The sequence below is a fragment of the Perca flavescens genome, chromosome 6 (assembly GCF_004354835.1).
Source record: "Perca flavescens isolate YP-PL-M2 chromosome 6, PFLA_1.0, whole genome shotgun sequence".
Lineage (NCBI taxonomy): Eukaryota > Metazoa > Chordata > Actinopteri > Perciformes > Percidae > Perca > Perca flavescens.
The window spans coordinates 26,189,222-26,216,903 of NC_041336.1; the positions used below are offsets into that span (position 1 = coordinate 26,189,222).

At 40.0% G+C, this 27,682-nt stretch overlaps 1 protein-coding gene across 6 annotated transcripts in view; it reads left to right on the plus strand.

Annotated features, from left to right (window-relative positions):
• triob (trio Rho guanine nucleotide exchange factor b) overlaps window positions 1–27,682 on the plus strand; it is a 120,692-nt gene that overhangs the window by 49,623 nt on the left and 43,387 nt on the right. For 4 of the 6 annotated variants that reach the window (XM_028579925.1, XM_028579920.1, XM_028579926.1 and 1 more), the window contains 13 exons: window positions 557–749; window positions 1,969–2,073; window positions 2,271–2,741; window positions 3,735–3,857; window positions 10,646–10,837; window positions 11,508–11,639; window positions 13,425–13,655; window positions 15,050–15,172; window positions 15,497–15,688; window positions 18,655–18,824; window positions 19,310–19,484; window positions 25,020–25,212; window positions 26,025–26,191. In XM_028579925.1, the coding sequence (XP_028435726.1) occupies window positions 557–749; window positions 1,969–2,073; window positions 2,271–2,741; window positions 3,735–3,857; window positions 10,646–10,837; window positions 11,508–11,639; window positions 13,425–13,655; window positions 15,050–15,172; window positions 15,497–15,688; window positions 18,655–18,824; window positions 19,310–19,484; window positions 25,020–25,212; window positions 26,025–26,191 (2,467 nt within the window). Of the gene's footprint in view, window positions 1–51; window positions 164–321; window positions 380–556; window positions 750–1,968; window positions 2,074–2,270; window positions 2,742–3,734; window positions 3,858–10,645; window positions 10,838–11,507; window positions 11,640–13,424; window positions 13,656–15,049; window positions 15,173–15,496; window positions 15,689–18,654; window positions 18,825–19,309; window positions 19,485–25,019; window positions 25,213–26,024; window positions 26,192–27,682 lie in introns of those variants that run through there. The other 2 variants (XM_028579923.1, XM_028579924.1) reach the window with 2 other exon arrangements.

Genomic DNA, 27,682 nt, shown 5'->3' on the forward strand with positions numbered 1-27,682 from the left:
TCTATCCATTTGGCCGCTGATCTGTTTTCAGAGAGTGAGGTCAGAGTGAGTTAGAGCAGGAGGGCCTGCGTCTGTTTCTGTCTCCTAGCTAGACACATTCAGATAAAATCCTTTAACACTGAGAAACAACCTTTTATGGACTTATACAGCAGCAGGACTCCTGGTAAGCAGCAGTGGAAATTTCAACACTTGAATGTTTTAACTATTTTTTTTCCCTCCCCAGATGCTCTGGAGATTTGCATGAGATCTTTTGACTTTAAATCTTTTGGGCATTACAATGAGTCTTTTTTTGTTTTGTGGCTTTATAGTGTCTTTATTTCTGCTACATGGGCAATGGTGTGACTCAGTAGTTTGACATTGTTTCTTTCAGCTCATTCAGGTTTGCCCAGTCGCAAATCAATCTCATCTGATCATTTTGTTGTGACTTATTTCTACTCTCCCCTAAGCTGCCCTGGCTTCAAGTTAGCATTATAAAATCATTTAGAAACAGTGTTTTTCTCTTGTGCTTTTTATCCCAGCATCTGACCTCTTTATTTATGTGTTTTTTTTTCTGCAGTGAGGAGGTGGCCAGACATGGCTTCACAGTCATTGTGGACATGCGTGGTTCTAAGTGGGACAGCATCAAGCCTCTGCTGAAGATCCTCCAGGAGTCCTTCCCGTCTTGTATCCACGTCGCCCTCATCATCAAGCCAGACAACTTCTGGCAGAAGCAGAGGACCAACTTCGGCAGCTCCAAGTTTGAATTTGAGGTTGGTGAACTACTTCTAAAACACAAACCTGATTATTTTAATATGTTTTGTTGTTGTGGATGTTGTACCTGAAGCCATTAGTATTATAGTCTCTTTTGAGTATACAGGTTCATGATTATTGTTTTCTACAAGAGATGGATGTATTGGTAGTGCTCATTACATCAATATATTATTATACTGTATATATGATTAAGATTAACAATTTCGTTGTAACTTATTGCTTTTTTTCAGTTAGTTTAGCATAGCCATTGGTCTTAATTTATCAGCTCTAATTGGATTGCTGCTCTGTGACAGTGGCACTGTTCTGTCCCGTGTGGGCAAGTGGTGGTGGTATATTTAGTCCTGACCCAGTTACTATGGTAACGGGATATATAGGACATGGCGATGCATTGCATCCCAACAGTAGTTAGTTGGGTTTGGACAAGCCAGCTTTTTGTTTTTTTATGTCAAACATGTACTGTATTTGAGTAGCCCCAATGATTGCCAAGAGGTCACCGGTTTGAGTCAGTCTGCAAAGTTCTAGATGGGGGAAGTGATCGAGATCACTCTTCCTTATCAAGTACTGTTGAGCTGCTCGTTATCAAGCAATGGATCATAATGTTTTAATTGCACAGCTCCCTGCTGCCAACGTGTGTAGTTTCACACCTCAAACTAGGTTACTATACGTAAGTGTTCTTGCAGTTAAAAGAAGCTAAGAAACCCCCCAGTTATTATGGCATCTGTACTGGAGAGCCCTCATACAGAGTCCAAACCCAAATCTGACCGTTTATTTTGCGTTTTCATTGTTTCCCTTGCTTAAGTGAACCTCAGCAATGTCTGTTTTTATTTCCTTAGAGTTTAAGTAAGTGTATTTTCATCTTATTAACGATAACATGAAACCTACTTAAAATGTCTGGAATGTTTTTTTTGGGGGGACACCCCACCCATCTAAACAGTAGATTTGTAGAGCCACTGAATTTGCACATTCTTCTCCTAATCTAAGTTTAACAGTAGGAAATATCATGACAAGTTAACATTTGATCAGTTTGGAATATTGAGATGATGATGACTGTGATGAGGATTACATTTTGGTGCTTTTTCTATCTTTGTCTCCCTCTTATTCTCCCTTTGTCTGGTTCACTTCTTTTCTTTGCCTGCATCCATCCTTCTTCCCTTTCTTCTGTCTCTTTATTGTCACTTTCGACTTCATTTGTCCCACATACGCCCACCCACGCACCAGACGGTGATGGTCTCCTTAGAGGGTTTATCCAAGATTGTGGACCCATCCCAGCTGACAGCTGACTTTGAGGGCAGCTTAGAGTACAACCATGACGACTGGATTGAGGTTTGGGAACTTTCATTTTTTGTTCTTTTCTTCTGCTCTTTAAAAGTCACACAGAAAGACACCGGCCTTTGATTTAAGGCCTTTTGTGGTTAAGAAAACAGCTCTGCTCCTCTTAGCAGGACTTAATCGCATATCTTATATAATTAACCAATACTTAATTAGTTGAAATGTAGTGGTCCTGTTAACTTTCATTCCAGGTGCGGCTGTCGTTTGAGACCTTTGCCAGCGATGCAGCGCGGGCACTGGCACGCCTTGAGGAGCTTCAGGAAACCTTGTCCCAGCGTGATCTCTCGCGGGACCTGGAGGGGTCTCGGCGGCTCATGGAAGAACATGCAGGACTGAAGAAAAGGGCCACTAAGGCATCGGTGGAGGAGCTGGATGCGCAGGGACGAAGGCTGCTACAAAGGCTACAGTTACAAACTGCAGGAGGTGGAAGTAGCAGTGAAAGCGGGTACGGTAACCGCAGTGGCGGAGCTAGTGGAGATTCCAACGACCATCATCACGGCTTCCATGCACATGCGGACGCACACAACCTAGTTGCCAAAGTGACGGGTTTGTTGGATAAGCTGCATGGGACACGTCAGAACCTGCAGCAGCTGTGGCACATGAGGAAACTGAAGCTGGACCAGTGCTTCCAGTTGCGTCTGTTCGAACAGGACGCAGAGAAGGTCAGAGTATTCTGTTCCATTCTATTCTATTCTCAATGCTATTAACATAGTGGTTGGCAACCATTTTAATTGGTTCCTCGCTGTGTCCTTATATCCTTGCCCTTTGGTGCTTTAATGTTGATATGCGCCAATGCGCAGTTTATTTCTTGATACATAAAAATATTTCAGGCCGCACAGGAGCTAATCATGCATGTCAGTCTTAGCCGGGCATTTGAAAACATTACCTTAATTCAGACATTTAAGTCCTCAGATCAACTTTCATCCCTTTGGATCCTGATCCGGATATTGCAGATGAGGTGCATTAGTGTACTGAAAGTACTATACTGGCTACTGTACTGTTGACAGGAGGTTAATGTACAATATTCTGATAATATAAATTCTTGAGTTTTTGCATACCTCTGGGTTTATCTTAAGACAAGCTTTTTTGGTAATGTAAGATTGGGTTCTGTTATGTTTTTTTGTGCACTCAAGCCATACTTTATATCTTGGTCAAATATTATCTGAGCTGTGCATTTGTGTGCATGGAAACAGAGAGGAAATGAAAGTGTGTGCCTGTATGTGGTCAGTGTTTCAGAGAGGGTGATGTTGTTTGTCTGGAGCGGGGAAATGTAACTGTGCAGAGCTGGAGGCAAATGCAGAGGCCGGCTATGGAAAGTGTTAGAGCTGTAATTAAACACACCTTTTCCATTTATCAAACATGTAGAAAGAGGAACATACTGCCACATAAATGTAGGGTAAAGCGCAGCTGACACTACACACAAACACACAGAGCTTGTTCTTTTGTTCTTACTTATTACAGAGGAGATTTAAGATGACTACCTTCTCGAACTCAGTGCAGGGATGAAAGGTTTTGGTCAATTACAAACACCAAACAACAGGCCCTCTCTTATTCTCACTGCTGTTGCTGATTGTTAAAACGAGCTGGAAAGACCCTTTTCATTCGTAGTGCATTCTGTTACACTAACGGCATTTTCTCCCCCTCTTTGTGTGTAGATGTTCGACTGGATCATGCACAACAAAGGGCTTTTTCTCACCAGTTACACGGAGATCGGAGGGAACCACCAGCATGCTGTAGAGCTGCAGACCCAGCACAACCACTTTGCTATGAACTGCATGGTAAGACATTGTCTTTGTCTCTGTCTTGCACACACACATGCACAGAAACGCACTGAGACACAGGCAATGCAGTCACTAACTATCATCATTACTGTCATTCACAGTAACAAGGCCTCCCACTCCTGTACAACCACCATACACACACACACACACACACACACACACACACACACACACACACACACACACACACACACACACACACACACACACACACACACACACACACACACACACAATTATGCACCTCTTCTTTTGTCCCGAACCATCCTCTTCCTTTGGGCTATGACTCGCCGTAGACTGATACTTTCTGTCCTGCCACTGTCTCCCTCATATTATTCAGCTGTTTTCCACTCCGCCTCAACTCTGCCCCCTCTGTCATGTCTTGTCACAGTGCTGTTCCCATAATTGACCCATATTACCTCCCTGCCCCTCCCATGGCTGTGTGCTGCCCTCTGCTGCTCTGCTCCGCAGCCCTCCCTGCCCTCCCTTACCTTACTGTAGTCTGTGGAGCTCTGCTGCCGACTAATGCGTGCAGCTGACGACATTATACTGTATCGACTCTGCAATCTTACAGTGCTCTGCGCTGCTAGTTCTTATCAAAACCTGTAACCCCTCATGGTCTTGCTCACTAAAAACATACATCATCAATACCTGATGCTTCCTGTTTGTGTTTGTCTTCCGCGTACCACAAACCATACACTTCCCTAATTCCTTAGCACATTTCATCAGTGACTATACAGTATTATCCCTGTCTGGCGGAGCTAACTACTTATTTAAACCAAGCTTGAACTAGTTGATATCTATCAACGATGTACAGGATGGATTTGTGTCATCAATACACATTACTTTGGGACTGAAAGTGGCTTCAAAACTATCACAACTAAGAACAAAAAGAAACAGACCATTACCTCTAATCGCGACAAAAGCAATCAACCGGAAAATGTGTCAAATCACTGATTTTTCACTTTTCCCGTGATACAGTAACTATTGTTGATGTGACCAAAGTGTAGCCAAGGGGGAGAAGGGCCCATGGCCTAAATCCTCTCACTCACAGTGTAAATGGTGTTAGGAACCATGTGCAACGAGTGGTGTCAACATCAAGTCCCAGAGGCAGCTTCGGTGACCACCCAGAGCCAGTTGTGTCAACACTTAGGTTGAGATGGACAAATAACCCCTGAGACAACAGTAGTAGAAATGACAGATGGTACTGCATTATACAGTCACACATATATTTGCAATACACTAGAAACATACACACATACAGTACACAGGCGGGTACACTCAGAGTGACCACCGCCCTCTCCACCCATTCTTCCACAGGAAGCAGCATTTCCCCTTCCTGTTGCTGGCTGAATGGAAATACATAGTGTCAGAGTGTGTGTGTGTGTGTGTCCTTTTGTTTCTGTGTGTTCCCAGTAAATGTGAAAATGTATGAAAGACAAAAACAAGATGATACAACACAATTACCTGAACATATGTGTGCCAGTTTCCACTGATGTCTAAACATTGGCATTGCTGGTTTTAAAAGATGTGTTGCTTTTGCAATGTTGTATAGTTTTCGTTGCTTTTAGCATGGAAATTCACATGAGCTTCATCAACTTTAAATTGATGATTAAAACCAAATGCTAGTGGTGACTGTTATGTAAGTGATAATGTGTCATGCACAATACGATAGATGGAGTTATGTTGCTGTTATGCCCCCTATGGGAGGCATTTAACAAATGCAGTTTGGGAATGAAGGAGTTTCTCAACCCTATTAACAGTTAAAGATACACCACTGTCATTTTACACTTGGTACATACTTGGTACTTGGTACTTGGAGACATTTTGTGGCGTGACTACTGTGTCGCAATTGTGCGAGTGAACTGGTCATATTTTTGGATGAAGAAAGAAAAGTAGAATTTCTTGGCTTTGCAAAAAAAAGGGAAAACATTCTTTTACACAAACAAACAAATTTATTAATGAACTTTTTTTACACTGCCCTGTATTTGGATATATAGACGAATTGTTAAAAAGCAGAACTAAACATAAAATATCACACCCGTACAAAAAATAGCACACAATTATCCCAAAACATAATCTAAGAATATATAATGATATGAATAATGAATAATAAACAAATGGTTACATGGTTATGGATATATGATCTAAACAAGTGGTTGTCCCTTTACATTGTAGATGTCTCATTTCTGCCCCCAGGTAGAGTTACATTTCTGTGCAATTCCATAAGAATGGGATGCTGCAGTTTCCAGCTTTCATTTGCTGCTGTGAAGGCAAATAAAGTTGTTAATTAAGATTGCATCAATCTATACCCTCAACTTTTTAATACTGTATGTATACGTGTGCACAGATGGACACACATACATACAGACAGATCAGCTAATCTATTCCTCACCTCAAGCACGTCATAATGTATTATGAACAGGTCATGCCCAGTGACACAATCAAAGTTGCCTGTGCTGGAAACGTAGTATAGTGATCCAGAGAGGTTTGTCCTGTTGTCTGTAAAGATGAACAGTTGATAGAAAATGGTATTTATAAAACATTTCATCATTTTTTTGCACACTTTGTTAAAAAGCAATCTTTCTGAAATTCTAGCTGTTAACATAAGTCATGTGTTCATTGACCACTCACCTATTACGTTTTTCATCATAAGTTTTTCCTGAACCGTTCTGCGAATCTGTTCTATCTGTATCCCACAAGAACTGGTATCTGTTAAAAGAGAATATGTAAATGTTTTGGTCATTTTCAAAGAAGCCCCTTTTGTACAACTAATTCAGGTACGAGCCCCAGCAGAGTACAACTTAAAACTCCCTATTTTCAAATATTACCCTAGGTGGGCTTAATCAGTTCTATATATTCATACAGTGTAAAATGTATGCAGTACACTTTTTTTTTCATCTTTTTCTTTACTTCTGGGGAAATGTATGCTCCATCTTTAAAGTTGCAATTTCATAAAAGGAAGTTTGGACTCACAGTAGAAGATCAGACCAAGCAGCCCTCCCAGTAACAGAATACACAGCAACATCAGACACAGTATAGCACGCCTGAAGAAAACTAATCAGAAGATAATATAATGTTATTGTACTGTAATTTACCAGTATGATATGTTAGTGTTTCTTTTGTCTGCATTTTTTTTATTTATATTATTTGAATTCAAATATGTACCTTACCTATTTGGGGTGTTCTTTGTCCTCTGTTTGCGTTTATTGAAGGGCGTCGGATAGTGATGTATCTTTCAGGTAGACTGATGGGTGGCTGTGCAGTGGTCGGCTTTTGGTTGTTTTGCGGTGGTCTGTTAGTTACATCTATCTCTTTTTTCAACCCGTCTTTCTTCTGTCCTCTTGAATCAGGGCCTGATTCAAATCCGCTTGAATCCTTATTTCCTCTTAAATCAAGACTGAGTGTATCTCCGTTGTCGTCATGTTCCAACCATTTATCAGCATCCATTGTCATGTATTCCTCATCAGCACTGTCTGCTCCTACAGGACCCTCCATTGTTGAATTGCATCTCCGTCTGTCCGTGACTATGTGTGTTATGTTTGCAAATACTGTATCTGTCTTGATACTAATGAGGGACTTCATTGGAAGTAATGGACAGAACAGTCACCCGCCTAAGGCAGAGGCGCCGCCTCTCACCAACCTAAAATTGTTACATTTTTCATAATGCAGCCATTAATACCAGATCACCAGGGGACAAAATAGAGATGCAGATTCAACTGATGCCGGGTAAATAGAAGGCTTTGTTACGATCTGTAATGACTGAAGTCCCTGGCAGATGTAGCTATAATGACTGATAGCACGTTACACTCTCTGTGTACTATTATGGAAAGCCTACAAATGTGTGCAATACAGGTTATACAAACCAAATGATCATTTTAGCACCATATGTTAAGTACGGAAGAAAAATGGAAAACACTGGAACTTTCCTGAAGGCATGGGGATGATTTGCCTGCAATTTGTATAGAGAAGATAGTTGTAGAGATAAGGAATTATTTAGTAGAACTATGTGTTGTAAGATAAGAAGTATACCTGTGAACAGTGACAAATATTCAAAGCTGTGGTTCACATTGTTGGGATGGCTTGTTGTTGTTAAGCAGGAGAACTAGAGACAATGGCTACAAAAAGGCAGATCTGGCAAAGCATTATGTCAAACTTCCAAATCTAAAGTTTACTTTATGTGGTGCTGACACACAATTTCATCAGTGTTGCAGATAATGTTACAGGTTAGGGTTTTATTCAGATATGTTTTTTTTGCTTTCTTTGCATTCCTCAGATGCAGCTTATTAATGAGTAGTAGATGTACTCTGTGAAAAGTCCAACTAGTGTATGTCAGGAGCAGCATGTTTTCTCAACTCTTCCTGCCCTAAGTGACACTAATGCATAAGCTGCATTGAGTGAGTTGCTCATAACTTCAGGTAGTAATTGGTTTTTATTCTGTTAGGCCTTCAGACATTTGAAAATGTTTAGGAGGAAAAAGCAGTGTAAAGGGCATCAAACTCAAAACACATAAGACACTTGTTCCATTTGTTTCCATACGGAGAGCATACCAGCATTCTGCTAACTCGGTGGTTCCCAAAGTGGGGTCCAAGGACCTCCAGGGGTCCTTGTGGAAGTGCCACGGGGTCCCCGGCACAAAGGGGAATCATTTATTTTCACTATAATTTCATCCATACGTAACACAATGGCAAAATGTATGACTATTTTGGTTATGAGTTTCATACACTTTCTGTAAAAAAAAAAAATATATCAAAAAACAAAAATCCTATCTGAAGGGGACCCCTGGGACGAAATCTTATCAAATGGGGGTCGGTGGTCTAATTTGTGTCAGTTGACATAACATTAAGTCACATATCTAGCAATGGTGAAGTTTATTGAGGGATTTTTAATATTGTGTATATTGTGGACACTAACAAAGCGCCCTATGATAGTGGACACATTTATACACCTATAATGTGGAGTGTAGAATTTGGACACTCAGGACTCAAAGTAAATAGTGCACTAGGTAGCAGATTGGTCTGGTTACAGCCTGGGTCTCTTTATCACCCTTTTGCAAGACAGGAGGTATGTTATTTTCTGTTGTTGTGGACATTTGTTCATCTTATTCTGTAATTCATTCACAAAGCCTTATTTGTTTTCCTTCTCTAGATTAATTGATTTCTGGGTCAAAAATATTGCTCTCCTCTTTCTCTCTTTATGTCTTCTCTTTTCTCTCTCACATCAGGTCTGAGTTAGGAATACCTTCTCCCTACCTCTGCCCTCCCCCTCTCCGTCCATCATTTCAGGATTAAGGGTTTTACCAACTAGTGTGTTCCAGTAGTCCAGCCTCTGTTATTTAATCTAATTCATAATGATCTACAGATGGCTCAAAGGCCTTTAGGCTTTTTGGTTGTGACTCTGGAACTCTGTTCTCCCTTTCTGCTCCAGTCCCCTCCTCCCCTGTATGTGTATATGTGCTTATAGATGGGTGTTTTCCTTGAGGTCCTTTTGTATCCTTTCCAAAAATCACCATAGTTTCCCGTGGTATAGTACACATAAGATCTGTAGTAGCTTAGAGATAATTTTCTGATTATATTTAATTTGTTTCTTTGTAAAATGTAAAGTAGGATTACAGTAGTACTACTGTGCACCACTGTTCTTTCGTGTATCACGATTTACCTACTGCTACGTGTTTGAGAAGAGTTGGAATCCCTCTGATTTCTCATGTGAGCAATATTTTGAAGCACACCACTGTCTCTATTATCATTGAGCCAACATCAGACTTAATGTGGTGCTTTTACTGTATGTGTCGCTGTGCCAAGATTTTGCTGGATTTTGTACATTGGAAAATCTCTCTGCTTGGTTTACATGCAAAACTCCTACAAGTAAAAGTAAAGCTATTTAAACCCATTTTAAACCCTAATTTGAAACAAAGACACATCAGAAATCATCCCAAAGCCTTATTTAAACAGAACTAAGCCCCAATCCAGTACAACTTTTATGAAACCTCTATAATGTGTGTTCTTAGAATCACCCAGCCTCTGTCTGAGGGCTGTAGCTGGTGTTTGCTTCATCTTTCCTCACCGTTGTGATTGAAACAAGCAAACTAAGAGCCATAATAGGCTCCAGGAGCAGTAATTGAATAGAATAATAACAGGCTGTTAACACAGTTGTTAATTAGCGTTTGCTGATCCGTGCCTATCTACACAAGACAGCTTGGAGCCCATATATTAAAAAAGACTGAAAGCAAATGGGTTTATTTTCATTATTCACAGGGGGCATGCCTCCCAAGTGAATTACTTTTTAATGTTCACAGGGTGTGTAGATGGGGTAGCTTATGACAATGTATTGCATGTATTGACTTTTTATTTTCTCAACTATAACTTGCTGTGTACGTTAATGTAATTGTGGCTACTATATTTCACAAACGCACTTTGATTGCTTTGTAGAAATACAGCCAATGCTGACTGTTTGAAAACATGGTTTCAGCTTCATGCATCATGGCACCCAAAATGAGACCGCAACAATAATTAAACTGGCTGCCTGTTGATTTACCTGTGGGCAGAATGCCCAAATAGTAACATTACACTGAAACACATTGTTTATATGAGTCAGTACTGCCTCAGGTCAGGTGTCTTTAGAGTTAAACCACTGCACTTTGTTTGTAACAACTTTGTTAGGACACATTAATATTCACGGATAATTAGACAAATTATATCCAGTTTTTTATTGAAGCAAAACCAATCAATTTTGGTATGGATTTTAATCTATGTCATCTTGCTTCTCTACCTCTGCCTTGAACACAGAATGTGTATGTGAACATCAATCGGATCATGTCGGTAGGAAACCGGCTTCTGGAGTCAGGCCACTACGCCTCCCAGCAGATCCAGCAGATCTCAGGACAGCTGGAGCAGGAGTGGAAGGCCTTCGCTGCAGCGCTGGACGAACGCAGCACCCTGCTGGAGATGTCTGCCAGCTTCCACCAGAAAGCGGACCAGGTACAGACACACAACGACAATAGACACACAGAAAATCAAGTACAGTTCTGATGATGTCAAACAAATTGTGTGTCTGTGTGTTACAATAGATGTGCATTCATATGCACAAAACACATCTACATATTCACATATAATCATGTAGCACATATGCCAACAGTTTGGGCTGAACTAAAAAAAGTGGTTTCAAGTTTATACATGCACAGCAAATACTGTCAAACAAGAGGTGGAATTGAGCATAATTAGATCTATTGCAGAATGTTAGAGGCTGATTGGTGCTTGACTTAAAAAGTTTAGTATCCACCGTTTGTTAGTTTTATATACTTTTCTTAAATAAAGATAGATTTAAAGAGTAACAGAATAACTTGGCTCCACTAGAATTCACAAGCACTATAGTTGTAGTATCTCTAATAGACCCAAAAGACCATTTAAATGATCAATACTGCTTTAGGTTGTTTTGCTTACGGTTGCAGTAACAATGCATTAGTTAGTTGTTGACACCTTCTATTGTTTGCTGAGGGGCCTCTTTTCTGTAAGTCTTTAATGCTCAAGACTTCCTTGTAAGCTATTGATTTTTTTGTTGTCAATGCTAGTGGACAGAGCAGCATTACAACCTATTGTATTTCATGTATTTCATTTCACAATGTTTGTGTTTTGTGTGTTCTCTCTCCAGTACATGAGTAAAGTGGAGCCATGGTGTAAGGCATGTGGTGAAGGAGAGCTGCCCTCTGAACTCCAGGATCTGGAAGACACAATCCACCATCACCAGGGACTATATGAGCACATCACAACCGCATACTCTGAGGTCAGTACACACATGCACACAAGTGAGCATGCAAAACACAAACATACTGTTATGCAAATATTAATGCCACCTCCACAGAACCTTAACATAGGACTGACAGTTATCCAAATCAGGTATTCAAACACATGCTGTCAGTATAATACAATGGAACAATATATATAAAACAGAGGTTATAGTCATTTTTAGTTGTGTTCAGGTTGAAACAAATGAGAAAAGTAGTTCCATAATTAGTACCACTTTATCACATTGATAATTGACCCCAGTTAGGGACTGTTCGTTATTTATTTAAGGGGCCACCGGAGGAGTTTCGGGACCTTTCGTCAAAAAAGACTTGACCCTCCCTTCGCCGACGATAAATTTTGTATGACCCTCCAAAATGATCAGGAAAAGAGGCATGACCCTCCCCAACATTTCATTGATGCTTTCTATATTGGTTTGCGCTTGGTAAAGACGTAAAGATGCCCATTGTTTGTTTACAGCTATAAAATACATGGCTTAACCTCTGCTTTCTCATCTTATACATCACACTCCTCCGTTATGGTGTGGTGGCCATTTCAGTAGATTTACTCACTAACGTTGTTGGGGAAACACAATAAGCATGGAAACTAAATGCACACTTCCTGCATTACTGCATTACTTCAAATACTAAGTTACTCCTCTAGTAAACTAGTATTCACATGAAATAAAACAATAAAACATGGAGACCATTCAACAAGCGCACATGGTTAATAATCAATCGCCAATTGCGGCACGGCAGTCTTGGAACGCAATAGACAGACGGTGGCAGAATAATTCAACTAAAATGTAACAGTGAACAATCAGTGTTCGACCTACAGTCTGTTGAGATGCCTCTCCAAACGCAGGGCCATCACACCATAAAACATTTAAACACGTTAAGAAAAAAGATCTGTATTTTGCCAAAATCCAATGACACAAAAAAAAGTAATCCTCAGCAATCAGTAGATCCACAAAGAATGTCACGGTGTCCAACAGGTGAATGTGGCCTCTCCACTTCGCTGTTTAAACAAAGTGGAATAAACGTATAAAAGTCCAAATATACACAACATGCGCAATCAAGCTGACAACAAATTTATATACATGGCATTTAGGAAACCTTTATGGCAACGTTGGCATGGCAAAATGTCCAGTGCAACAGTAATTTTCGTTTTTTGCGTCCTGCTGCTCCCATCGTCAGCCAGGTAATATATTTTTTACTAAAGCAGTATATAAAATCAGATGTATTACCTACCACCATTTAGTTGTTTTGTGTTATTTAAAATATTTATAAAATTTCTGGTCATCATTTTTTAAACAATGCAATTACCCATTTCAGCCACCAGGGGGGGAGTGCTCCTCTTGCCCCCATCAAACTCCACATATGCGGTCAGACCCATCTGCTGGGGGGCCGAGACTGAGAGCTACATGGAAAAATATGCACCAAACAAGCCACTTTGAAATGTTGCTCTTTTCTTGAATACAAAAGTTGGGTAAAAAATGTTGGGCGACCCTCCCCCCAGCAAAGAATAAAAAGACATGACCCTCCCATATTTTCCTCCAGCGGTCCTTCCATAAATACCGAACGGTCCCTTAGTGGGGAAATAAAAAAAAAGTTTAGTTATACCAATAGATTTAGTTATTTATTTTAGCCTAATCAATGTGTTCTCTCCATTGTACTTTCTGCTCATTGAGGAACTAACCAGCTGAGACTTGAGGCATTTCATTATTCTCAAGTGAGATACTTGAGGATTTTTTGCAATATGTCAAACTTCATGTCACCTTTTACAGGTAAGCCAGGATGGGAAGTCTCTTTTAGACAAACTACAGCGACCTTTGACCCCAGGAAGTGCTGATTCATTGATGGCATCAGCTAACTACTCCAAGGCTGTGCACCACGTCCTAGACATCATCCACGAGGTGCTGCATCACCAGAGGCAGCTGGAAAACATCTGGCAACATCGCAAAGTCCGCCTGCACCAAAGGCTGCAGCTGTGTGTCTTTCAGCAGGATGTACAGCAAGTAAGAGACACATACAGACATACAGAGACTACAAGGAGACATGCAGCTCTCTGGGCTTCAGCATGTTTTGTTGTGCACACATGGGCAGACATGCACAGTAGAGACTAGAGAAAGTGCTGTCTCATCTAGAGACCCTATGTTCCAATTAAGTATCCTGCCCATTGAAGCTGTCTATATCTAGTCCATTAAGCAATGTAAAGCACTAACATTGGAGATACCTATCCTATACACACCTATCCTTCCAAACATTTTTAATAAAATGAATTAACTTATTGAGCGTTTCTCAAGACTTGTCATTGTGGCAGTTTTACTCAATTCATTTGGATGATATTGAATCTGTAAAACTTAGTGTTTTGAGTAAAGTTAATATTGCTGTAATAAGACTTTTTTTTTTTAACTAGCAACAGTATACAATATACTGTACAAATAGTTAATAAATACAAATAAGAAACTGTTCAAACATTAGGCAAATAGAATAGCAACACATAAGTGATGCTTCCCCACTATACAAATCCAATAAATGTTTGTTGTTTTGCAAACATTCCATACTGGATAGCAGAGTGTGATATTATATATAATATAATCAGCTTCAGCTTCTTCAAAGCCTTTCTTCCACTTTCTCCTGAGTTTTCAGAGTGAGAGTTTCTATCTCTCTGTGTGACTGTATGGATGGCAGAGCTCTTAGATCAAAACTACTGAGTTGGTGTGTAGTGTCATTTCTGCGTTCTACCCTTTGGGCATGAACTCTTCTCTGCCCCCCACCCCCCTCCCTCTGTGTCTTGCTGTACTGTATCTCTGCGCTTCCTTCTTTCCCGTCTTATATCCACTCTTTCATCACTCTTTTCTCTTGGTAGTGGTTTCCATGGTGATGCAATTTACTGTCACATAAAGTGTCGAGGGCATTGTGCACATGTTCATGTGTGTTTGCCCTATCAAATATTCTCACAGAGAGCTTGAAAGCATCATGAAAATCCCTTTTATTGTCCCACATAGAAACAGATGAAGTATGACCATCTGCTTTATAGATAATAAGGTAATTATGTACAAAGATTTATAGCTAATCTCATCCACAGTGGATATGTTGACAATTTGCACTGCTCTGGATTTCCTATTAGGCAAAACCTTATTGTCCACACTTGTGCAATTTAAACATGACAGACTGCAGATGGGGGAAAAAAGTAAAGAAAGGGGGATGAGCAGAGAGCGAGACAGAGGAGCGAGGGAGAGAGAGATGACATCTACAGACTACTGTAATGCTAATGTGATCTGAATACTGTTATGCCAGTCAATGCTCAAAAATGTATACTGCATTCTCACAGTGTAATGTAGTTGTGCATACAGTATTTAAAATCTGTGTGTGTGTGTGTGTGTGTGTGTGTGTGTGTCTGTTCAAGGTGCTGGACTGGATAGAAAACCATGGCGAGGCCTTCCTCAGTAAACACACTGGTGTTGGGAAGTCTTTACACAGAGCCAGGGCTCTGCAGAAGAGACACGAAGACTTTGAGGAGGTTGCACAGGTAAGTTCTAGGTCCAAAGTGTTAACGCAAAAGCAAATCTTCATTTTGTGACTTTTTCCTCTAGGCAATAAATATGCCTTTTTATGAAGAAAAAAAAACATGCATGTCTGAAGGGTGCATATCCATTTTGTAAACTTGACCTCAAATGTTAAAAGTAAAGTAATTTCTTAGAGGACTGACATGCTTAGTAAATTATCTAGATTTGACCTTGCTGTACAAAACTACAAAGATTTAAGCTCTTAGAGACTAAAGAGCAGTTAGCCGTACCAGTCAAGTATATGTGATACTGTACTGTCATAAATATACTTCTTGTTAACGTTTTAGAACACCTACACCAATGCTGACAAATTGCTGGAGGCAGCAGAGCAGCTGGCTCAGACCGGAGAGTGTGACCCAGAGGAAATTTACCAGGCTGCCCACCAGCTAGAAGATCGCATCCAGGACTTTGTACGACGTGTCGAGCAGCGTAAAGTCCTCCTGGACATGTCTGTTGCCTTCCACACACACGTCAAAGAGGTGTGTATCTCCTCTCTTCTCCTCTCCTCTCCTCTCCTCTCCTCCTCTCCTCTCCTCTCCTCTCCTCTCCTCTCCTCTCCTCTCCTCTCCTCTCCTCTCCTCTCTTCACCTTATCTCATCTCAACCCTAAAGAGCCCTATTTGCCACATTGATATGACTCCATTGTTTTGCCCGAAGCTAAAGCTTATGCTACTAATACTTTATGGGAACACCGTGAAGGTAGAGGGTTATCCATTTATTGTTCACATTCCAGCTTTTCATTATATGTAGGGATGACAGTAAAAACCTGTTATATCTTTGTCCACAATTAACAACTGACTCATTAGTCATATTTTTCTGATGCCTCTCATACTCCACGACAATATGGCAAATTACATGGCTGTCACGGTCATGTCCACATTATTGAATTTATTGATAATTTTTTTGTAGCGCAACCTATAGAGGAATTGCCATGCCATATGCAGGATTGATCACAATTTTTGCATTTGTCATTATAATTTTGCCACAATTGCTAACTATGTTCAATTGGTATTGCAGTTCATGTAAACACACACACATACACACACACACATCAAACACAATGTTTAAGTGCCTTATAAATCTGCACAAAAAATGAAGTGAAAATGTGTGTGTGTGTGTGTGTGTGTGTGTGTGTGTGTGTGTGTGTGTGTGTGTGTGGTGTGCATGCGGCACGTGAATGTGTTCCTGCAAGTCATCACGTTCTCCCTGTGCAAACATCTGCGCTTTACCTTCCTTCTTTAATTGTTTTTACACAAATTAAAGCAATCTGCTTCAATCTGCCATCCCCTTCACTGTGATAATGACAATGATGCCTCCAATGTCCCTTATTATTATCATTATTATTATTATTATTATTATTATTTGACCTTATTCCTTAAAAAATAATTAAAGAACTAAACGTGCTGTGTGTCTGGGGTGCTAATCCCTGCACAACTCCCGTATTGTAATTCCTCACACGGTGTTATGAAAGACATACACTGCACATCTTTGACTGTTAAAATTAACCTCTCTACACTGACATAGCACTGTGCTCTGCATGTGTTAACACTACATCCTGTTTACCCAAACTTATAGAGACAGTCAGAGGCATGGTGTTAGTAATGAAGCTAGTCTTTAGTGTCCATATGGACTAATCTTCTTCATCCCATCTGTCAGCGCACTGCACACTGGTGCAGGTCACTCTGTGTGTGTGTGTGTGTGTGTGTGTGTGTGTGTGTGTGTGTGTTATGCGCAATGTTTCCAACGCTCCCGTCACCTCTTCTAGTTCTGTAGGAGCCTTTGGATGCAGTCCAGCATGTTGAAAGGCAACAAACAGTTGACTGCGGAGACAGAGCATGAACTACATTGCAAGATAGGGGATTCATCTGCACTGATATTCATTAAATACATAGATGAAGTCACTCCACTCCAAAAGGCATTATCTCTTTCTTTTTTTTTATAAATCTGCATTGGTAAGAGGTGGGCAACCTACTAGTATGTCTAGTTGGCAAAATATTTATGTGACTCACTATTAGAAAATGTCCCTAATAGTGTATGTTGCTCCTTTCACCAAGCACTGAAAATGAGTCTATTTTAGCCTAATCTAAAATAAACTGAAACTAGGCTATAATAAAAAATATTTTGTGATAGCAAAAACTAGCCACTCAGTCAGCTCACTCATATATATATATATATATATGTATGTATGTATGTATGTATGTATGTATGTATATATATATGTGTGTGTGTATGTATGTGTATATATATATATATTATATAAATGTCAGGTATAATGTAACATAATTTATGTTGCTAAGTGGATGATGTCTAGGGTTGGGTACTGAAACTCGGTGCCAATAGGGAACCGGTGCCGACGTAAACGATAGTAACGAGACCGAATAAGAACGAAAGTTTCGGTGCCTCATTTCGGTGCCTGACTTTACACTACACCTGACAGCATGTAACGTTAGCCTACCTTTAGCTAGCAGCTGGATTAATCACGGTTAAAATGCTGACAGCTAACGTTAAACAGTGTAAAGTGTGACTGTATTTCACTGTGGAGGACTTCAACAGCGGGATGTAACGGTCTGCACTGCAGCGCAGCAGCTGCCGTTGTCGCAATTCATAGATATACAGTATGTTTATATGGTTGGAATTAAACAACACAGACGGTGCGTTCACTTGCAGGTGCCATTGTCGGAATTAAACAACACAGATTCACTTAAAACAGGTAGCCTCGTGGTGCATTGACAGTAATTGTAAAATACCCTTTTCCCATCTGGGGTTCAACAGCAATTTACTGGTGAAATAAGTTATTGTTATTGTTATAGTTATTACGCTATTATTAAATCTTTAATTTTGACCATGGCCTTAGCAATAAACAAGTCACTGTATCTTATTTTTTTTCTTCTTCTTTTTTTTTTTTAACTTTATTGAAAAGTACCGGTTCAGGCATCGTTTAGGCACTGGCACCGTTTTAAAAGTATCGATTTAGCACCGGAATCGAAAAAAAAACAAACGATACCCAACCCTAATGGTAACAGTACCAAAAGTAGACGTGTTTTTGAGTAGGCAGTGTGGGTGTTAGACAACTGTGGGTGCCAGGGTCTCTCTCCTGCAGCCTGGATGGTGTGCCAGGGCTTTAGTACACTGAGCCAATTCACCCAGATGGCTAATCTGTTACAAAGATGACCATTCACAAAACACCAGCTTTAAGCAGAACCCGTTGGATTTAATTTCTGTCTCCATCTTCTGTCTGTCCATTTGGCAGCTTGTCTATCGATTCCTACATCTGTATTTAACTCCCAGCGCTCTGTGTATCTGCCCCACCCCCTTCAGCCTGTGTATTCCGTTCACAACAGGGGCTGTTCAGTGTGCTTCCTGCTTTTCTCTCTTCTCTTTGGAGGTGTGTACACTACATGATGCTGCATTTTAACTGGCTTGCCTTTCCTGTCAATCCCTGTTAGCTATGGACGTGGTTGGAGGAGCTTCAGAAGGAACTGCTGGATGATGTGTATGCAGAGTCGGTGGAAGCAGTGCAGGACCTGATTAAGCGTTTCGGCCAGCAGCAGCAGACCACCCTACAGGCTACTGTCAATGTCATCAAGGAGGGAGAAGACCTCATACAGCAGCTCAGGTGACAATTATTAATACGTGCTACACTAGTGTCTGCATATATTAATATATAATATACACTATAGGGTAAGCCACACTCATGCAGTTAATTAACACATACAAACACACTCAAGTTGTATCCAGAATAGTTTAGAGTGACACCAATACAACAACATTCCTGTATCACTGAAAATAACAACTTACTTAATACCAAAACTAAGGAATGCAAAGCCTGATTTGACATTTTGTTCAGTGATCATTAGGCAATCATATTGTAGTGAGACGAAAGTAAAATAAATACTTAAGCTTAGGAGAGGAGAAGGGACAAAGGGATTTTCCTGAACAGACTAAGTAAACTTAGCAAAGGAGAGGGGAAATTATTCAAAAGAAAAACATTTAGTTTTCTTTTACTTCCTCAGGGAAGTCTCCGCAAAAACTGGGCACCACATCTCTGACCAAAAATACACTGCGCCTCTTAAATCCCCTGCATTTGACCTCTCTCCACAGAGACTCGGCCATCTCGAGCAACAAGACTCCTCACAACAGCTCCATGGCCCACATCGAGAGCGTGCTGCAGCAGCTGGACGAGGCCCAGGGCCAGATGGAGGAACTGTTCCAAGAAAGGAAGATCAAGCTGGAGCTCTTCCTCCAGCTCCGCATCTTTGAGAGGGACGCTATTGACGTAAGTAGGCGGGAGTTGGAGGCTCTGTAAATGATGAAAAATTATCTTTGCTTTATCCTGCAATGTTCAGGCAGAAGTGAGAGTGAGCAGATGAAATAATGCAGTTGAAGATGGGGTTTGAGGGTTGCAGATGATTAAGAGAGCAAGTAAGGTGTGTTAGTGGGTGGAGCATATGGCCTTGCATATGCAGTACTGTATACAATCTGAGGGGAAAGTAATTGGGAAAAGAGGTTCACTAATGAGCATGAAAAACATCAGAGGTGGACCAGAATTTAAAAAGTTACATACAGGAAGGTGTTGAATGAATGGGAGAAATGTATCTGTAAAGCAGAGCACAAAGGTGTTCATGGTTTATACAAAAAACAAGTGAAGAGTGGAGGTGAAAATTGCAGAGAATGGCATAAATTGAGAAAAAGGGAATGATAAATATAAATGTACCATATTACACCTGTTGTTTTTATGTCTTATTTGCTTAGTAGTTTTTTTCTTAAATGCAATTAAGTGTCAAGGGACACATTGGAAAAGCAAAATGACTGTGACTCTGAGCTGATGGACCGTTACACAGTAAAAGAGAGCTTCAGTTCTGTAGTTAGGATTCCTGCTGGTTCATAGCTTGGTTGAATTCACAGCGATACTCTCACATGTGCTACATTAAAAGAGTATTTAGTTCCACTTGACGCATCTCATCCACTGACTTATTCCAATTTTGTTTCCCCTTCCCCAACCAGCAATCGGCTGCATTGTATCCGCTAATTCCTTAACGTCCCACTGTGAGAGCGAATGCTTTTCTCAGCTGGTGTTCAGATATGATAACTGCTCTTTTAAAATATCGTTTTTTATAGTTACTCATGATGTTTCCTGTAGCATGGCTGTCAAATCAGATTTGTTGAACCATACTACGTTGACAGATGAATTACACTCATCCATTTGAAAGGAAATACAGGTATTTATTCGTGAGAATAGTAAAAAAGTTTGTGGAAAGTAAGCGTTTGTGTATAATTTTGTATTTGTTCACGCCAGGGGCATGGCTCTAGGGATGGCAGTGTCTGCTTGTCAGCATATCTTGTCAAATATCTTTATATCTGCTGGATGGCACAATATTTAGTGAGATTCTTGGTTACCAGACGATGAATTCTAATAAGTTAAGTGATCCCCTGCCTTTTCCACTAGAGCCACCATAATGTTCTCAAACTATTGGAGGTTTTGCCGTTAAATCTGCTACGAGCATCCACGTGCCCCTAAGGATGAATTTTAGTCACTTTGCTGATCCCTTGACTTTTCCTCTAGCGCCATAATCAGCTAACAATTTTTGTCCAATACCGTTGTTTATACCTGCACAACTAATGACGTTCCCATCAGCTGTAGTTTTTGTTTAGTGCTAATTTGCAAATGTTAGCATGCTAACAGGCTAAACTAAGATGTGTTAACATTTAGCAAAAAGCACTACTTTGGTTTTACAGCCTCACAGAGCCGTTTGTATTGCTGTAGACTCACATTTCATGATATGGATGTAAATGCACAATATCCATGTCAGAATTTTCGGTTTAATGTAATGCCTGCCAAACCTGATTTTCCGGACGTAATTAAAGGCTAAGCAACTTTTGTTTGTGTTAATGATCTGATGATTATGAGATAATTATTGTATTTTCATTTACAACGAGAACACTTGACCTTTCCTGCTATTGTCAGCTGGACTTTCTAGACACAAAAAAAACATAATCTGCACATTGTGCATTCCGGTGTGGAAGCATATGGTGTTTTATTACTTGGCTGCTTATAAATTAATTCTCCTCCACAATGTGCTAATATAAGTTCTGTGGTTGGTTTCAAGTCCTTTGTGTCTGTATTGTAAAGTCCAAAAGAAGAGATACGTTTTGCATGAGCCCTGCTTGTCAAATCAGGAATGCTTGTGAATCTGCTAATCTCTCATGTTGAACACTGAAGTAAACCCACACCTACACACACATAGACAGAGGATTAATATGACACAGTGCTTGATCATGAAGATGGGTGGAGGAGGCATTTGTCTCCTTCCACTCCCTGCCCACACACACACACACACACACACACATGCACATGTACTGTGACACTCCCTCCTGGCTTGAATGGGTGTGTGTTTGAGGTAAGGGCATGGAATGAGGTGAGACATACACTTGTCTTACAATGCTTTCTTCTCGGACGATGAGCTCTAAATCAGTGCAGACCACAGAGGAAAAAAAAAGACGTGGTCAAAGAGGAGACTTATGTCCTCCGTTAGTTAGTTTCCACTGTGTTGGTAGCTGAGGGAGATGGTCTTTTTGCACGCAGAGGGCATTTTACTCAACTGTATAAGGAGAGGAGAGCAGAGTGCAAATGAGTGCTTGGTAAGTTTCGACTTCGTGGCATGATTTGTAAAATTAAAATAGTGGTTAGAGAGGGTATTATTTTATTCTGCTATAAAAGGCTTGATAAGATGACTCTGTGTGCTAGCCAAGAAAGTCATGTTTCTATACAGAGGAGATATTATAGCAGGGGAATTTCTGTAAATCCGAATTCCTGGACTACCTTGCGTAAGTCAAGCATGCGTTTCTATGTGAATAGAGAATAGTGCTCTTTATTGCAAAAGAGGTTTACTATCCTTGCTGTATAAAACATACTTAAAAGCCACATTACCTCGTTTTCCTTTTGGGCATTTTTGGTTTCATTCATTTTGTCTTTGAATGAAGTTTTAAGCCCACTGTTGTCTCACACACTGGGACTTTCTCTGTGCTAGCACCGTCGACAGGATCCAAAAGAATAATTTTTCCCTGTAAAACTGTAGCTTAGTGACAGCTGGTGTTTAGAGGTAAACCTGAGAATAAATACTGATAGCTACTCGGTTCCATGTGGCTCAGACTTCATTGTCCGTATCATGAGAATTAGAGAGAAGCAACGTTTATCCTACTCAAAGAAAAGTGGAAGAGAGAAATTGACTCACGGTTCCTAAATGTAGAACTGTATTTACTGAGTACAGTTTTTACTGTACACTTAAAACTGAATTTTCTGTTTGCGTTCATTCTGTCCTAACTCTTAGAGAAGTTGGCAGCTATTCCCTGGTTTTGCCTAAATGTTGCATGACAAATAGCATAATAATACACTCAGCCTGCAGTAAATTGTTATTGCAAAAATGCAGCACCATCCTTTTACCAAGCTTTCCATTTTATATACTGTTGCTTTAGTATGAATCAAACCTCTATCTGTAGCACTCTTGGTGTTTTAACATACATTGACAGGATTGTATTAGTTATAGTCAAGCGCAGTATCTGATAGATAGAGGAAATTTAAAATAGCACGGCCTGAGAGGATCAGGTTCTCATACAGATATTTAGTTTCATGTTGGGAATCTTCTTACTTAGCCATTGCTTTTCTATCTGATCTTAGTCAAGATTACAGACATGCAAGCACCAACGCTCCTCTGTCCCTCTTTACATCTCTCTGACCGTTTCTTTCTGTCCCACATTGAAACATACTGGATTTTCCTTTTTTCTAACTCCATTCACTTCCTTTTTTTTCTCATTGTTGGAGGTCTTTTTAAGACACAAGATAGCAGGTTCTGAATTGAAGAGGACAGCTGCCAAATCCTCTCATTTTCATTTATGCAAACAGATCAAATTTTACAACTGTTATAAACTACTACATGACATATTCCCATTACTTACATATAACTCTCATAGACGTCCAGTTGTCAGGGCATGGTAACTCCACACGTTTCAAATTGACAAATTTTTTGACATTAGTTTATATGGTTACAGAACAGCTGAATGTAGGATAGACACTGGGTTCAAACCATTCAAAACCATGTCACTAAAGTAGCTGAGAGCATGAATGTTTACATTTGATCAGTTTTGTCTTTCGTGAATTATGTTATGGCCAAAGTACTGTAAATGTCAATCTCAAATGTGCAAATCTGACATTAAGATAAGCTTTCACCGTGCACCAGATCCCAAATAAAAGCCAGTGGTTCAGTCTTTTAGAACACATACTGTAAAGTCCTAAATAACGCCTTGGAGAAAGGGGGAATTAAATACATTTAGAATACTTGTAGACTAGGCTCACATGATAGGTTCCATATATCATATTATCAATACAAAAAAGATACAATACACTCGTGCCATACAATTTGCTGCCCTTGACAATTTTACTTTTTACCAGAAATAATGCTCTAACTCACAAATGAACTACTCGATCGCAAACCTACTTAATGTAACTTCTTCTTCGTTCTCGATGTTGCTTTTAATAAAACATAACACCTCCTGTAGATTTCACACAGTAAATGCCTTCCAGGATAGGGAGTTCACAACAGCACACAGCAGTGACAGCATTAATCATGTCAAACAGAAAATAAGGCTTATTACATTTGCATGACAGCTATAATAAAATATACTTTCACCAAAGGTGAAATTGTAATTAAAATCTGTTTCTAGTAACAGTCTGTCTTAATACAAGATTCTCTCTTTAGGTAAAGTAAATAAAGCCTCTGCCACTATTTGACAATTTAATGTAACTCTATATACCCCAGCGCAGTAGGTGGGTCAATTCTGAAATTAAGTGTAGACTAGTAGACCTCCTTTTAAAAAGAAAGAAAAACATTGACAGGCAGAGCTGGAAGGTGCCAGGATCAAGGTGCCCCTGGTATCATGATTCAGTCTGCGTGGGCAGTCAGAGACAAGCACTGACATCTCAGTACATCTGCTCTATCAGCCATGCATCACCAGTGTAATATGTTATCCGTTATTATGCCAGTCAGTTTAAGAGTTGGGTTACAGCAATTAAACTGTCTGACTTGGTATGCAGAAATTCTCTTAATCATAACATTATATGGATAATGGAATGGCTTTTTCTGTACTTTACAGTCCTTTGAACATTTGTGCTGGTGAATAATTTATGTAAGGCATCTTGTTGTTTTAGCAGTCTAATGTTTGCACCATGAAACCTTCTCCTGGGTTCACATTCAGTCAAGGACCTTTGTCACACATTATTTCATGCAATCATTCCCTCCCTCCATTTTTCCTTTTGACTGCCAAATGAAGTCAATTATTAGAATCAGAATACTTTATTGATCCCCTCAGAGAAATTATTTAGTCACAGTTGCTCACAGTCGCATTCAAGGTAAAAATAAGAGTAAGAAACAAGCAAGTGCATAAAGTAAATAAAGTAACATAGCTACAATAAGAAATAAATACAAATGTTAAGTAGAAGTAAGTTAGTTTAGGTTACAAGTAAGATTAGGTTAAAAAAAGAGATTGTTTCAAATGGATTGTACAAATTCTATTGTAGTGCAGTGTCAACATAAATACAGTACAGACATAAATAAATACAGTGAGTATAAGTAGCAGCAGTGGATAAATAAATAACACCTTTGTACATGTAGCTGATAAATTATGCAATCATTTTTAACCAGAAATGTGTTTTTGTAATCGTGTTCATACTCTCTCAGTTATTTCCATGAATGAGTAAAAGGTCATTTTATCTCTCTAATTTATCTGAGTTAACTCTTCTTCCCCTTTCCCCTCTCAGATCATCTCAGACCTGGAGTCATGGAACGAGGAACTATCCCAGCAGAGTGACTTTGACACAGAGGACCTGACGCTGGCTGAGCAGAGGCTACAACACCATGCAGACAAAGCGCTTACTATGAACAACCTCACCTTTGACGTCATCCATCAGGGACAAGAGTTGCTGCAGTATGTCACAGAAGTCCAGGCGTCTGGTGAGTGAGGAATCACAAACCGTAAACAACATATTGTTTCAAGCACCTGACATATGTAGGATACAGTTCTCACATGTTGTAAGATCAATCTGTTGGAACTTCACATTCAGGTGCACAGAAATAAGATTGTTGGCCAAATGGTCTTTGTGAGAAAATGTAAGAGAGTACAAATCTAGCCGACCTTATGCAAAGGTCTGGCTCTGCAGTCAGCCAGCTAAACTGCTACTGCTAGCTACATGGCTACCTTAATGGCAGAGCTTCCTCTGTATCTTGCCTCAATAGTTATTTACCAGATCCAGCCTTTCTGCTACTGAAGCATCACGACTTACACACACTGCAGGAATAAAATCTGAGTAAAGATTATGCCAATGCTAAATTTGTCATAAAAGATTTGTGCTGAAATAGGTTTCAGGCATTGTTTAGTCAGCTTTCACAAGATAGGCATTTCACAGCTTGCATGGCTTTATGTTATTAAATATGAAAACTGTCTGTGCCATCTATGAAAAAAGAATGTAAATGTCAATCTGAAGCTATCCTGCTGTTGCTATTCTATAGATGCAGGTAATACAGAGGCCATTAATGAGACACAGATGTTATACCTCTCCTTCTATTCTATCTATTTCACATTGAGTATGTGGATTCAGCATATAGCAGAGATGTGTGCAGAACTGCTAAATGCCTCTTTACTCAATACCCATTTACCCTTGTCAGTAACAGTAAGTGATTATTAAGTGAATAACTACGCAGAAAAAAAGGGCACTACAAAAGATAGATTGTTATTTGTAACATGAGAAAATGTCTACTGAGTGCAGGTGTGGAGCTGTTATGCGACAGAGATGTGGACATGGCCACACGTGTCCAGGACCTGCTGGAGTTTCTCCATGAGAAGCAGCAGGAGTTGGACCTGGCAGCAGAGCAGCACAGGAGACATCTGGAGCAGTGTGTCCAATTAAGGCATCTGCAGGCTGAAGTCAAACAGGTACGTACTTGAAGAAAGAAAGGACAAGGGAGTTTAACGAGGATAGACAATGACACAGCCTTAAAGCACTGATTGGAAGGTGTAGGTTGGATATTCAAAAGCGCTCTAAAAGATAAGCTACAAAAGCATGAGCTGATGTAGGCTTTTTACTTGTGAAAGAATTATCCCTGTATTAAACTCACATTCTGTTTTTTTAAACAGCTGAAACGTATACTTTTAGCCTATTGTATTTATGATAAACACATGTTGCAAGTGGAAATAGAGCTCATATATATGTGCTCATATATGACTGCTCACGTGTGCTGTATTTTAGAAGTAAACACACCCAGAGCTGCAATCCATAATGCCGAGGTCAAACCGACATGTGGAAAGCCAACTTATTGCTACAACCTAGTTACAGCAGAGTGTGTTGAAGTGCTAAAAGGCTACAGTATGTTCTGTCTGCACATGACCAAGGGTAGATGACTCACCTTGTCAACAATCTCTCTCTCTCTCTCTCCTCTTTCTTTGTGTCTCTCTGGCTGTATTTCTATCTATCTGTATATCTTTCTTAATTTGGAGAATAGTCTGAGCGATAAAGTTTGGTTTGGTTTAAAAGGTTTAAAGAGACAAAGGAGATAAATGGAAATCTGCAGCAAAAGAAGACAAATGGGCCAAAGAAAACCTGACTCGATTGGGAGGGAAAGAGATGGAATTTCTAAGTTTATTGTTGTGTCAGTGAAGAGTATGTCAACTAGTGATTCTCTTCCAGTATTCAATCACAGCCAGACAATTGTGAGTTTGCAATGTAGCCTACTGTTCAATTCCCAGATCGACAGGATAAAATCTGGGTGAGGAACGTGAAAGAGCAGCACTTGTCCCTCCCTCATTAGCACCACTGAGGGGCCCTTGAGCAAGCCCCTTACCCTCCAACTGCTCCAGTGGAGCTGCTCAGTGGCCAGCAGATCAGACTGTGGTGGTGCTGGGCAGCTTCCAGGTATGAATGTGTGCAACTGTGTGAATGTGATCAGGGCGTTCCTGCAAAAGAGAGGCTGCCTCTCAGTGAACCTTCCCTGAATAAATAAAGGTTAAAAAAAGCAACAACTAGCGTCTAGGTCTAGTTGTGCAGTCAAATAACAACAGGCTTTATGTTTCGACCTCCACTACATTTAATGGAAAATTTAACAAAAATGGTGGCAGATATGAAATTGAGACTAAAATAACCAAAATGATACCCAGAGAGAACTCCAGCAAAACATTTCAGCAGACGCACTGCCATTGTATTGACTGAACCGATCTGACAGTAAGACGATACTGTGATGCTGGTGTTATTTTTACTTGTCTATCCACAGAGAGGCAGTGCTATTTATGCAGCTAAGGACTGTTACATGTCTGTGCAGCTAATAGTGATTTATAAATCAGAATCTTAAGATGTGGCTTCTGGTTTTTAAGATAGTAAATATTTTTAAACAACTTCCGGGACACATCAAAGACTACAGTACAATGTTTTTT